The sequence below is a fragment of the Parasteatoda tepidariorum genome, chromosome 1 (assembly GCF_982258835.1).
Source record: "Parasteatoda tepidariorum strain Cologne lab strain chromosome 1, Ptep-v5.0, whole genome shotgun sequence".
NCBI lineage: Eukaryota > Metazoa > Arthropoda > Arachnida > Araneae > Theridiidae > Parasteatoda > Parasteatoda tepidariorum.
Window position 1 is genome coordinate 58,759,468 of NC_141755.1, and position 12,471 is coordinate 58,771,938.

General features: G+C 29.1%; 1 protein-coding gene across 1 annotated transcript in view; it reads right to left on the reverse strand.

Moving 5' to 3' along the window:
• LOC107449925 (neural cell adhesion molecule 2) overlaps window positions 1–12,471 on the reverse strand; it is a 475,364-nt gene that overhangs the window by 160,695 nt on the left and 302,198 nt on the right. Inside the window, exon 4 of the mRNA XM_016065606.4 lies at window positions 6,812–7,015. Coding sequence (XP_015921092.1) covers window positions 6,812–7,015 — 204 coding nt within the window. The remainder of the gene's footprint in view (window positions 1–6,811; window positions 7,016–12,471) is intronic.

Consider the following 12,471-nt stretch of genomic DNA (forward strand, 5'->3'; position numbering starts at 1 on the left):
TTTATATACTGAGACTTCAAAAATTTTACAAAATATGTAAACAAAGCTTTTTGTCTGCCTTGGATGTATTGATTCTTCCAATGATCTGACTTCAGCTTTCGAAGGTTCAATAATGACTCAACTATTATAAAAGGGGTGAGAGGAGCAAAATCCGCGTAGTGACCGGTTTAATCTTGAGAGCAGAGGTTATCAAAATGTAACACATTGCTTTAATTATTAGGATAAAACTTCATTGTTTGTTAAAGTATAAATCTTTAGTAAACGTATGATAAGTTGAGCCAAAAATAATTTTGGTAACTGTAATGGCCAATATATAAGGCTAGTTATAAAAGAAAAGAGCATTAGAGAGTCGATATAGTAAAAGAATCCACACAGATGCAGCAACATGACATGCCATTCTTCTTGATTAGTAAAGTATAATTCAGAATTTGCCCGTTAAAAATCATCTAATTTTGGGACAATCAAGGTACCCGGTCACTTCCCACTACCCGGTCTAATTCACATTGTAACATTTGATTTTTTTTTAATGGAGAATGCGGGCTTATGTTAATTAGTCGTGTTATCCATTCAACAGATTTTATAACACAGACAATATACAAAGTAGAGACAGAGTTATAAAGTACACATAAAACAAATTAGGTATGAGACTGAATGCTACTATCAATCAGATCTCTTCTAATCTCTGACGTTCTTGCATTACATCATACACAATATCATTAAACATCATAGAACGCCATCTGTCGGTATAAAAGGATATTACTTACGATTTTTTATTCACTAAACCCATCTATTTACCTATTATTATTATTAACCCTACATATTCTCACCTACCTATTACGGCTGTAGATGATACACTTTATAGCATTCTACTCATAATAATATCAAAACATCATCGAATAGCAGATGATCTATGTTAAGAAAACAATACTATTGTTACGAGACGTTGTTACGAGATATTGTATAGCACGTTATACTATTACTATACCTAATTAAACTGAATATAAACCTACAAAACTTACATCAACAAATTCCTTTTTTTTTAAAGTTAAGATATGAAAATAAAAAATTTTGTTGCAAATATTCTAAAAACTAACTGAAATATACAAACTCTAATAAAACAACTGACAAAAACCGTATATAACGTATACTTTTATTTTATTAGTACCATTTTTACTTAGACAAAACAAATTCTATTAATTTCGTTCTATTGTAGTTGACTAAATAGTGAAGAAATCAACCTAAACGAGTATGCCATACAAAATGAGAAAAAGTTGTTCTTAGCTGGGCTATATCCTTAGAGGAAAAAGAATTTCTGGTTTTTTGGAGGAAGGGTAATAATACGGGCCATAATAAAGCTATTCTTTGAGCCATACCGGACATTATTAGGTGCTTAGCCAAGGCAATACCACCAACACTAAAAGTAAAATGCCTCTGCTAGACTGGGATCCTTTAATACTCTCTGTAGAAATGAAGACGGAAAGGCAAATATGAGTTTCTCCCTGATCTTTACATTCTCATCAATAATACGATTTGCTATTCTGCTTTTAGATGACAAGTTTAGAAAAATACAGTGTGGATAAAAGTTTTACAATATTCGGCATTTTAGAACTTTGTTGCGCTGGATTATCAATTAATTTTTAAAAGCAAAGCCACTTATAATAATATTCTAATGCTTTTATTTTATATTTTTTATTTCCTTTTTTATTTTATAACCATTGTTGAGTAGTCGACTCAATTTTGGGTTTACAACTACTAATGTTCACCTCCTTTGTCTTGAAGTTTCGAACCAAATCCAGAAGACAAGGGGACTCCTGTATAAAGTATTGAGAGAAATTTGCCTTCCTCTAGGACTTGATGATGGAACTAAGCCGCATTTGCGTGTCATGGAGAGGAAAACAACGAGAACCTCACACGGTTAGCCTGACGGCAAGGGGACTATAACCCATGATACGCCTACCACTGAGGATATTTCATGGCAGCACTGAGGTCGGTGCAAGCCGGATGAAGAATTCGTATCGACCAACCATCGGTGGAAATCGATCCCGGTTCACCTCATTGGAATGCTTTTTCCCCTGAGACACTGCGACTCTTTATATTTATGAGTAAGAAATGGCTTTAAAATTGCATGAAGAATATGAACGGAAATATCCATTCCGAATTCATTCTCATTAGAATGTATTTACAAAGTGCCTATTAAAACTGAAGCAAAAAAAAAAGAAAAAAGGCCGATTGGAGGTCACGAACTAATATTTGAATTGAGAAAAATATGGAAACGCATCAGAGCTTGAGTCGACACCGTTGTCTACTTTCTTGTTTTCCACTCGTTTTTTTTTCCAAGTTCGATAAACCTACAAGTTCCTTTTTTCTTCGTTTTTCGAAAAGATTCTATAAGTATATATTAAGAGTGTAAGTTAGCGTGCAATTTTAAACGTATAAATTAACATTCTCAAGAAACATCATAGTAAAATTTTAAATATTTATGTTCTTCGGTGCATGAAACGTGTGGTGTTTAACATCTGGATAATTATTTCTTGTTTTTTATTTTATTTATTTATTTATTTTATATTTTCAGGCAATAGTGTGAAAAATATTTTCTGGGTAATAATACATTCTGGTAATAAAATCCAAAACATCAGTCAGTATAGTAATATTTATCTAATACAGTATTACATAGTATTGCGACTGTCAACACATTGTCAATACTATTTTCAATAAAAGAATTTAAAAAAATTTTTTTATAAATTTATTGTTATTTTTATTAGTACAGTAAACTTGTACTTGTTATTCATGAGCTAGTGTCGATTTATTTTTGTAGACTTATTGTGTAAACCAATAGACTTGTTCTCTGGAAAAATGTATGCACAGGATTTTTTTCATACAAGCTTTCTAATGTTATTATAAATGATATCTGGAATTTTTCATACTTTCCTTTGTAAAAGCATTCTTTTGTAAAAGCAAGTGAGGCATTGTTTTCAGAAAATTTTTCACGCTGAATTTAATAAGAAAAATGACGAGATGATCGGATGAATAGTTTAGAGGTTAAATGTACCAAATTACAATTTTGTACTTGTACCTGCTTACGCTTTCTGACGTTGCTAATTAAGCAAGTGAATCATGGTTTCATATGCATTAGAACAATGAGTCAAATTTAACTATACTCAAGTAAACAAAATAGTTAAAAATTTATTAGTTTTTTTATCGATAAAAAATACTTCTTTTGCGACGTACACACACTCATTATTATCCAAGGTCTATTGGAATATGCACCGTATATTTTTCTGTACGATTATTCATGTTGAATTTAATGAGACAACATTGGAATCGATAAGATAAATAGCTAAGAAGTTGTATGGCTGTTGCTTACAAAAAGTAAAATTTTATGCTTACACTTACTTAAGCATCTTACGTTACTTTACAGACAGGTGAAGTTCTCTGCGCATTTTTCTTACTTATTCCGATGAAACTAAACACTAATTGAAAATGCTAATGTTTTAAAAGTTGAAATAGGTTATTTCGTATAAAAGAACTACTTTTGAATTGAACTTACTCTGAGAAAAAAAAGTATGGTCAAAACTACCAGATAATGTAACATCTATTATGTTTCTGGCACTCTGGGAATAATTACTCACTAAACTCGAACTCACTAAAAAAATTCGGTAATTCTTATTTAAGCGCTTTTGTAATGATTTTGATAAAAGTAATGATAAAATATGGTTTTATAATATACAATAAAATTTGGAAAATGTGGTAAAATGTGATAATTTTATCATGATATCTTAGAGCATGACATAGAAACCAATTATTCAGTTGCAATTTTTATTTTTACTAAATATATATTATTATTTTATATTTATTATATTATTATAATATATTATTATATTATTATTATTTTATTATTGATTTATATTTCTTACTAAATGTGTGGAAATAAGAAATATATTTTAAAAAATCAGTATTTCTGCTAAACCGTTACCTTAGGAACCAAATAAATTAACAACTAGAGTTTTAAATACTGTATAATTTTGTCTTATTTACCAGATTTATAATTTTTTTTTGCAAAAACGTCCTTGCCATAGAGTGCTATAGCTTTATCAGATATTTTTCCCCAGTGTATTTTGTCTAAAACCCTTATAACTTCAAAACTATGAATTTTATCTACTCAAATTTTAACTTATTCAATTTAGTAAAAGGAAATTCTCATCGGAAAATGTATCATAACTGTTCAGATTGGTCCTAGTTTTCGAAGTAAAAAGTGTATATAAGTCATGTGAAAAGTAATGCTACTTATACGTCAAAACACTTTTTAACTATACGTTTTATTGACTCTTGTACTGTCGCATTCGATTTAACGTGTAAAAATGCATTGGACACAATATATCACTTGTTTAAGTAACAACAGATTTATAAATAGTCACAAGTACAAATTTGTACTTTTTCTACATTTAACACGTATACGAGTATCTTCTGAACTTTTAGTCCGATTGCATCCAGATTAGTTTAATTCATTTTAGCGTAGAACAGCCTGCACGTGACGTAGTGTGGGTATCTCGATTCTAATTGTTTGCTGAAACGTGGCATTTGTTTACGTTAGTTACTATTCTTATCATTCTATATCGAGTAAGCTAAACCCATCAGGTATCAATTCCCTTAATTCTATGTTCTTTCCTAAATATCCCAATTCTTTAATTATATATTTCTTATTTAACACACACACACATGAAGCCATGTAGCACATAAACAAACTAATTATGCATCGGATTTGCCAGGTACACAAAAAAAACATTAAATGGTTACAATAAAATATGTAAATAAATAGTAAATCTAAAATAAGTAAAACACGTAGACGAGAAAAAAATTGTATTTCAGTAAATTTGATCTGTGATACGGAGCTTTATTCAATTAACTTCACGTTAATTAACATTCTAACATGCGTGGAGAAAGTTAGCTCAAATTTAACACGCAATTTCGCTTATAAACGATCAGCTAGCGCTGACGTAATAGGACGCACGTGTGGGTGTCGGTGATCTTCTTCTTCTTCTTGAAGTGCAGATACCCAATGAATTCCAACTGGGCTATGTGATTTATTAAAATCAAATAATAAAGTATAATGATTTTAGACTTATATTAGAGTACGCATTAGCTGAAAGTGGAGTTTTACTGACCTGCATTCTAATCATTTATAAACAAACTTTTTACGATTAATTGGTTCAATTTTATCAGGGGAATTTAGAGAACTGATATCATAGCCGTAGAAAATATTATGTGAATATAATAAACGTTGAATATTTTCTGAGGTATCTTCGTATACCATACAGCACGTTTTTACTCAGTATTGCTCAACTTTAAAATTCCCTTTAAGAAAACTTTTTAAACTCTGCTCTCTTTTTAGCATTTTTTATCGGTTTTGAAAAAGGGAAGAAAAAGTTTTTAAAGACTAAGTTATAGTATAGAGTTAGATTCATCTCTAGAGCCTCTTGCCGAGCTAAAACTTTTTTTCACGGTGACGTAATATATAACTGACTAGGCACTATTGTGCCCAAGAAAGTCTGCAGCCATTTTGTAACAAATTCCATCTATGAATTCTTTTTCGAAACCAAGCAAGAGTATATCTCTAAAAAAATTTTCTTATTCTCAAAACTAAGTAAAAATGAAAGAGAATGATGATTGAAGAAAACTGTTAAATAAGAATTGACGAACATTACGAAAGTGTTGTTTGAAAATTCTTTCTGAAAATTTAGTGCATTAAATAATAATATATTAAAATAGCGGCTATAATAGTAATAGATTTAAAATAGTAATAGATTTATAATTGTAAAAGACTTATAATAGTAATAGATATTTAATAATATTAATTTCATATTAGTAATAAATTTAAAATAGCGGTTTAAACCCATTTCTTAAATAACGTGATAAGTGGCTGGATACCGCTTAAAAAAACTAGCTACCAATCCATTAAAAATAGAATCTTTCTATACGAATTTTTTTCGAAAACGAGATTTTGCCTGAACTGTTATCTGAAAAGTTTCCTTTATTAAAAATTTCCTGACCTAAAGAAAAAAAAACTGAAAATAACAAGCATTGAAGGCTGCACATTGAATACGTAGCATATGTGAAGAAAACCATAGAATCAGAACTGAAGAGCATTTCAAAAGTACAATTTAAAAATTCATTTCGAAATTTTTTTTAATTTTAATGTACAAGCAAAAATTAAGAGTATTTTGATAAATATTAGAGAGATATGTTATTTCTGAAACATTAGAAAAACCCTGGATATTAACAGCTGGGCCTAGTATAGCATCAAAAATAATTAGCTATACTTTGTTATTTAAGATAAAATGGAAGAAAAAAATGTTTCAAATGTTTTAAATGAATTGACAACCATTTCCTATTTATATGTAATCGGTTTACATAGAATTTCCAGTCATTAACTATATTACACTATTCCATGTAATCCATAGTAACTCGCAAATATTAGTTAATATTATATTCAACGGCTATAATGAGTTTAATGTATTAATTCCTGTATTCCTATCGTGTATGGCTTAGCTTTCCATTTTGAACGGGGGCTGGTAATATGTTACGCTTTGTCAAATATGATTTCGATGACATTGAACAAGATGATAAAAGGCAAAACCGTTTTGAAAATTCTTAATCTTTTCAGAAAAATGCTCTTTGTTTAAAAGAACATTCGATTTTGCAAAAACACCATACTTATTTTATTAAAACATAATTTGAATGAACTATTTATTATTTTTCATCATATAGAAAATATATATTATCATGCTATTAATGAAAAAGGAAATCAACTTACAATTCAAATCCACAGAAATTGAACTTTTCATTGGTGACGATACGTTGTTGTTTGAAGCCTGGCACGTGAATTCTGCCATTAGATCTTTCCTCGTCAAACTGTCTATTTGTAACTCATTCCTGACGATATGTGTAGATGTAACTTCGAATGTATCGTCTATGAGAAGTGGGCCCCTCCACCAAGTCAATACTGGTGTAGGTTTTCCTACAGTAAAAAAAAAACATATAATTGGAGAGAAATAAAGAAGTACATTTTAATCAGATTAGTTAAACATATGAAGGCTTAATTTGTTTGTCCAATCAATTAAAAAACAAATTGAGTAATATTTTCCGTTTGTTTGTAAAAATAATATTTTATCTTTAAAACGTTAGGGGAGAGTGGGGTCGATTGTAAAATTTTTTATTTGACTATTTTTAACTAACAAAAAATCCAATATATTATTAGTATTAATTGACAGACGAGTAAAGTAGACTATCCTCTACTAGAAAAAAAAATACCTTATTTTAAATGTTATTATATTAGTTATTAAAAATTTTTAACAGTCGTGCACTTGTTACAATTGTCCCCACTTACGGGGTCAATTGTAACAGTTCATAAATTCAACTAAAACATAGTTAATTATACATATTATCATAGTTGTGATATATTTTCTTGTTGATCAAAATAGTAGTGATATTTTAGGAGTAAAAATAATAATGAGCAGAGACCTAAAGAGTTAAACTTTTAACTTTAAGGGGTTAAAAATTTTAATTTATGCTGTGAAAGGTGACAAATAAAATAATGCACATGCGACATAACATAAATGATATAGGAAACTATTGGTGGTTCTTAAAGAGTTAAGTAATGGTTTGTAAACATAGATTATTTTCAGCTGTTACAATCGTCCCCAAGACGCCATTTCAGCTTCATTTGTTAAAAACAATACTAGTTAATTAACAAAACTAATATTTTATTTGAAATGTTAATTAAGGTGTCCACTTGCATAATCGGTTAATAATTTTTATTTGTTTAAACAAAATTACTTTGTTGCAATATAATATTCTCATACCAAAAAAAGTACTTACGTAGGGTGAAAATATCTTTTGTGAAGCAACTCTTTCAAAAGTAGATAAAAATGGTTGCCAGCAGGGGTGTACATGTAGATTTATTAAATACACCTTGTGTGCCACCGGAACCAAATCTAGAACCCGATACTCGAAATTTTTACTCTGTTACAATCGTACCCTGTTACAATTGACCCCACTCTCCCCAACCCTTAAGGATTTTTATGCTTTAAACTGCTTGTAAATATTAAACAAATTAGGAAGAATCAAACAGAAAACTATTTAACTTCATGTGGTTCTTTATTGTTTATAAAATAATTTCTATATAGAATTATGACAGCGAATATGCCTTATGCGTTCTCTGAAACTTTTGAAGGCAAGAAAAAAAGTATCCGGGAATTATTATAATAATGGTAGTACTCCATGTTATTTTTTTAGCTCTCTGTTGAATCATCCACAAGGCCAATTTTTTGTACACTAAAAAAAACATGGTCGAAAGTACAAGAAAATGGTAAAATTTATCCCGTTTCTGGCTCTATATCACCAAGAGGATTAGTAATTTTTACCGAAGCGTTGTGATAGTTATTTTAGAATAATCAATAACACATCATGGCAGCCTTATTTGTGATAAAATTTAGTAAATGAGGTAAAATTTTGTAAATTTAGCATTATACCATAAAGCATGCATAAAAACCATTTATTCGGTTAAATTTATTCTTCAGTTTTGTATTTTTTCTGAATGCGTAGCAGTAAAAACTGCAATTTTAAAAACCGTAGTTTCCGGTAAACCGTTACCATATGAACGGAGAAAGTACCAAATGAATGGTTTAAAAAATTTATAACTTGGCTTTATTTAGCAGAATCATGTTGGTTTTTTTTATGGAAATGTCATTACCATACAGTGCGGCAATTTTGCGAGAATTTTTTCTCCGTGTCAAAACAAGTTATATCTTTCTTGTTTAAATATTGTAAAGTTTTTAGTTTATTTCTGCAGCCAACAAAGATCTTCAAATATTTAACAATTAAAAAAAAAGGATATTATTATAATAATGAGTTAATTGTATATAACTAACTCCTTAAGGACTGATGCCTGTGGTTCGTGTGTGATGACGAAGTTCTGCGCAACCTTTGGGTTAAGTGAAACAGTTAAAGTTACTATTACTTTAGCTATATTAGTTATTTTGATTTAGAATTAGTTAGAATTTAGTTAGGATCACGAGTTAGTTATTTTGATCTAACCTATAATTTAGAATTTATATAATCTTTCTAAAGCCTTAGGGAAATTATTCCAAGTAAAATGCCAATGAAATAGGAATGGATTTGTTTAAAAAGAAAATATAATATTTCTCATGACAATATATTGAACAAATTATGAAAAGAACAAGCATTTATAAAATATCTTATTAGTATTTCCCTAGTCTTGCATATATTGGGGTTCAAATATTAGTACATCATGGTATTTCCTATTTTGTTTTTCAAATCAAAATATAGTAATTGAATTCCTTAATAAGGAAAAATGTTTTCTTAATAACCATTTTCAATGTTTATAGTAGTTCTTTTAAGTTTTTATCTCGAATTAATCCCTAATTCGGCTTATTTTATTCATTTCAGCGCATGTATGTACACCAAAAACAAATTTACAACGAGATACAAGAACGACAAATTTAAATGTCGGACATAAAATCTAATTCAAGATTATTTATGATTAAAGAATGAAAAATCTTCATTCCACTAATTCAATATTTTAAAAAAGGTCTATTGTAGGTTATAACCTTAATAAATCAAAAACTAATTGCGTATGGTTCTCTTTGTGTCATCGTGAGTGAAAACGTGGACAATTAAAACTTGTATAAAAAAAAAAATTCTGACTATTTAAAATTTTACATTACCTAAACTGTTTTATAAACGTTTTATGCATTACATTTATTTACTTTACTGCCTCGGGTAGCTTTTATGACAAGTCACAAAGTTTCGCCATTAACTTCATGAATTGTTACAAATTTAGAGTTTACCAATGGGATAGTCATTCTTAAGGGCCCGAGGGAATGTCATTATAGATTTATAGCAAAAGAGAATAAAGGTAATCCAAACTAGTGTGATCAAATAGAAATAATTATGATGAAACATATAGTGACAATCAATTACGATATCAACACAAAGTCAATCAGATCTAAATATTTAAGTATATACACGCAACGAAATGTTTAGAATTTGTAATTCCTTAATACACTCGATACTAATGTACTTCAATTTAAATGTTTAATTCACAAAATCAATGTTTAAAAATAATAAATTCGTAACACAAATAGATTTAGCTTCTAATAATTAATTGCATTAATGTATTTGTATGATAATTCATGTTGTTTTGTTGATATATACTTCATAACTTTTCATCGAGGTTATTTTAAATTCAAGAGCTATATTAATTATTTATAAATAGTCACATTATGAGAGGTTCGTTAGTGTGTTTAAAAGTTTTACCTTACATTAACAAATTTTGCGGTAAGCCCTGCTTTTCTTCTCCTTGAAAATGTTTAGTGATTTTGAAAATAATTTTTTGAAAATGACATTTTTTTTGCATGGAAAAAATTACAGTTTAAGAAGAATGGATTTTTGTATAAAACTGTTCTTATTTCTTTAAAAGATAAAATAAATTTTTTTTAGGAATAAAGGTTTAAAATAATTGCTCTTATACTTAGCTTTTAATAGTAATATATATTAACTTAACAATTATAAAGCATTTTCTAAAGTGTTAGAGTTTATTTTACATAAAAGAGAATTTTAAAGCATATTTTATTTTTTAATGAGGAATAAAAGGTCTTTTGTAAACATTCGTGGATTAACATCATGAAATTGAGGCATCTAGTGCCAACACTTAGTGCCTCCCGTCACCTTTTTAAAACTATTTGAGCAGAAGTACTTTTAAATCCTGAGTCTACTATATATCTTCATTTAACAATTTTGTCCATAAACACACTGCAAAAAATTAATACTCAAACCTCATGAATTTTTCGTTTTTTGACGAAACCATTTCCCGGCATATGATCCGAGAGAACATTCTGTCATAATGACGAAATTACTATCGCATCTTCTTCAACGAAATGTATTTCGTCAAAAGTAAAGAAATCTCTTGTCATTCCATTTTAATTTTTTTTAAAAAGTACGGGTGGCATTGTTGATTATTTTTTTCAAGGGAAACTTATATGTAAATCAACGTCACCCTGAAAACACAAGGACATATAGAACGCAGATATATATGAGATCTTTGCCTGATACGGGATCTTAACTCGGTATCTTCCTAGTGTGAGACTAACTCCTTGTCCAAAATACACTCGATCGGCATATGTCGTCATTCTAGTTTCGATCGAATAGTCTTCATTCTAGTTAACAATCTCTCACAATGCACTGTGATGAGGTTCGAAGTTAAGGAAGCCTTTTCGTATACGTTTAAGAGTTCGCGTTTCATCACAAATCACTTGATTTTGTGAGAAAAAAATGATTCTAAAATTTTATGAAAAACAGCTCAACGATTGCAGAATTGTTAAAAAGGAGAGTTTTATTTCTGAGAGTGCAACTTTATCAGTGATGGTCGGGAAAAGTTCTGATTTCAAACAGATTCAAATTTGTATATCGGCAGATAATTGCAATATGGATAAAAAAAAAATAGAATACTTTTGTTTTCTATATTTTACTCATGTTATATTTGCGATGCTAAAATACTCATTACATATTTCCTAGCTTTTAAAGTTTCTTTAATTTCTTAAACTTGCTTTTTTAATCATTCTTAACCAAATTTTAATTAAATAATAATAACCTGTCCCTTGGGGGAAATTCATTCACCTTCAATTTCCAATTTTTGGTGACTGGGGGTGCTCTTTTTGTCCAGTCCCAACCATTGAATATCAGAGAAATTCTCGTTCCCATTATTCTTAAACAGAAATTCTCGATTCGAAGATAATGATTTTTCTTGATTCCTTCAAGGTTTTTTTTATTTTTATGTTTTGAATAAGGCCATTTTTAATCTAATATTTACTTAATAAATCAGTTTTGCTTAAACGATTTTATTCATTTCTCTGAGATGATTATCCCTATATTACATCCAAATTAAGATGAATCTGTAACGGCCAAAATGTATGCTTAATACTACTGTAGCGGTTCACAATATTTAACGTAATATTATTATTTAAAACAGCAAAAAATCTAGTGACAACTTTTGAATTTACTTCTTTATTTCTCCTAGTTAAATCGCTCACTGAAGTGTAAGTAGTAGTTGCTCGCTTTCACTTCTTATTTTCATCAGTAGTGTGACTACCACAGTATGACGAGGTTACCGACCCAACATCACTCCCTACCAGTAACGAAGTTACGTTACTTTGAAAGCATGGTAGGTGTATAATACATACTTATGCAAATAAATCTGTATATAAATACAAATTATGTAAAAGAAGGAGGAAAACATAAAGAACTAAACATAACTTTTAAGTAAACATTTAAAGAAAAGTCTATAAAATCTTTAAATCGAACAGTCTTCGTCTTCCAGAACGTGTTCTTTTCTCAAGTTGCTCTACTTGTTTTTCTTTAATTGGAACTGGAACGAATACAAGATCATTTTCTGAA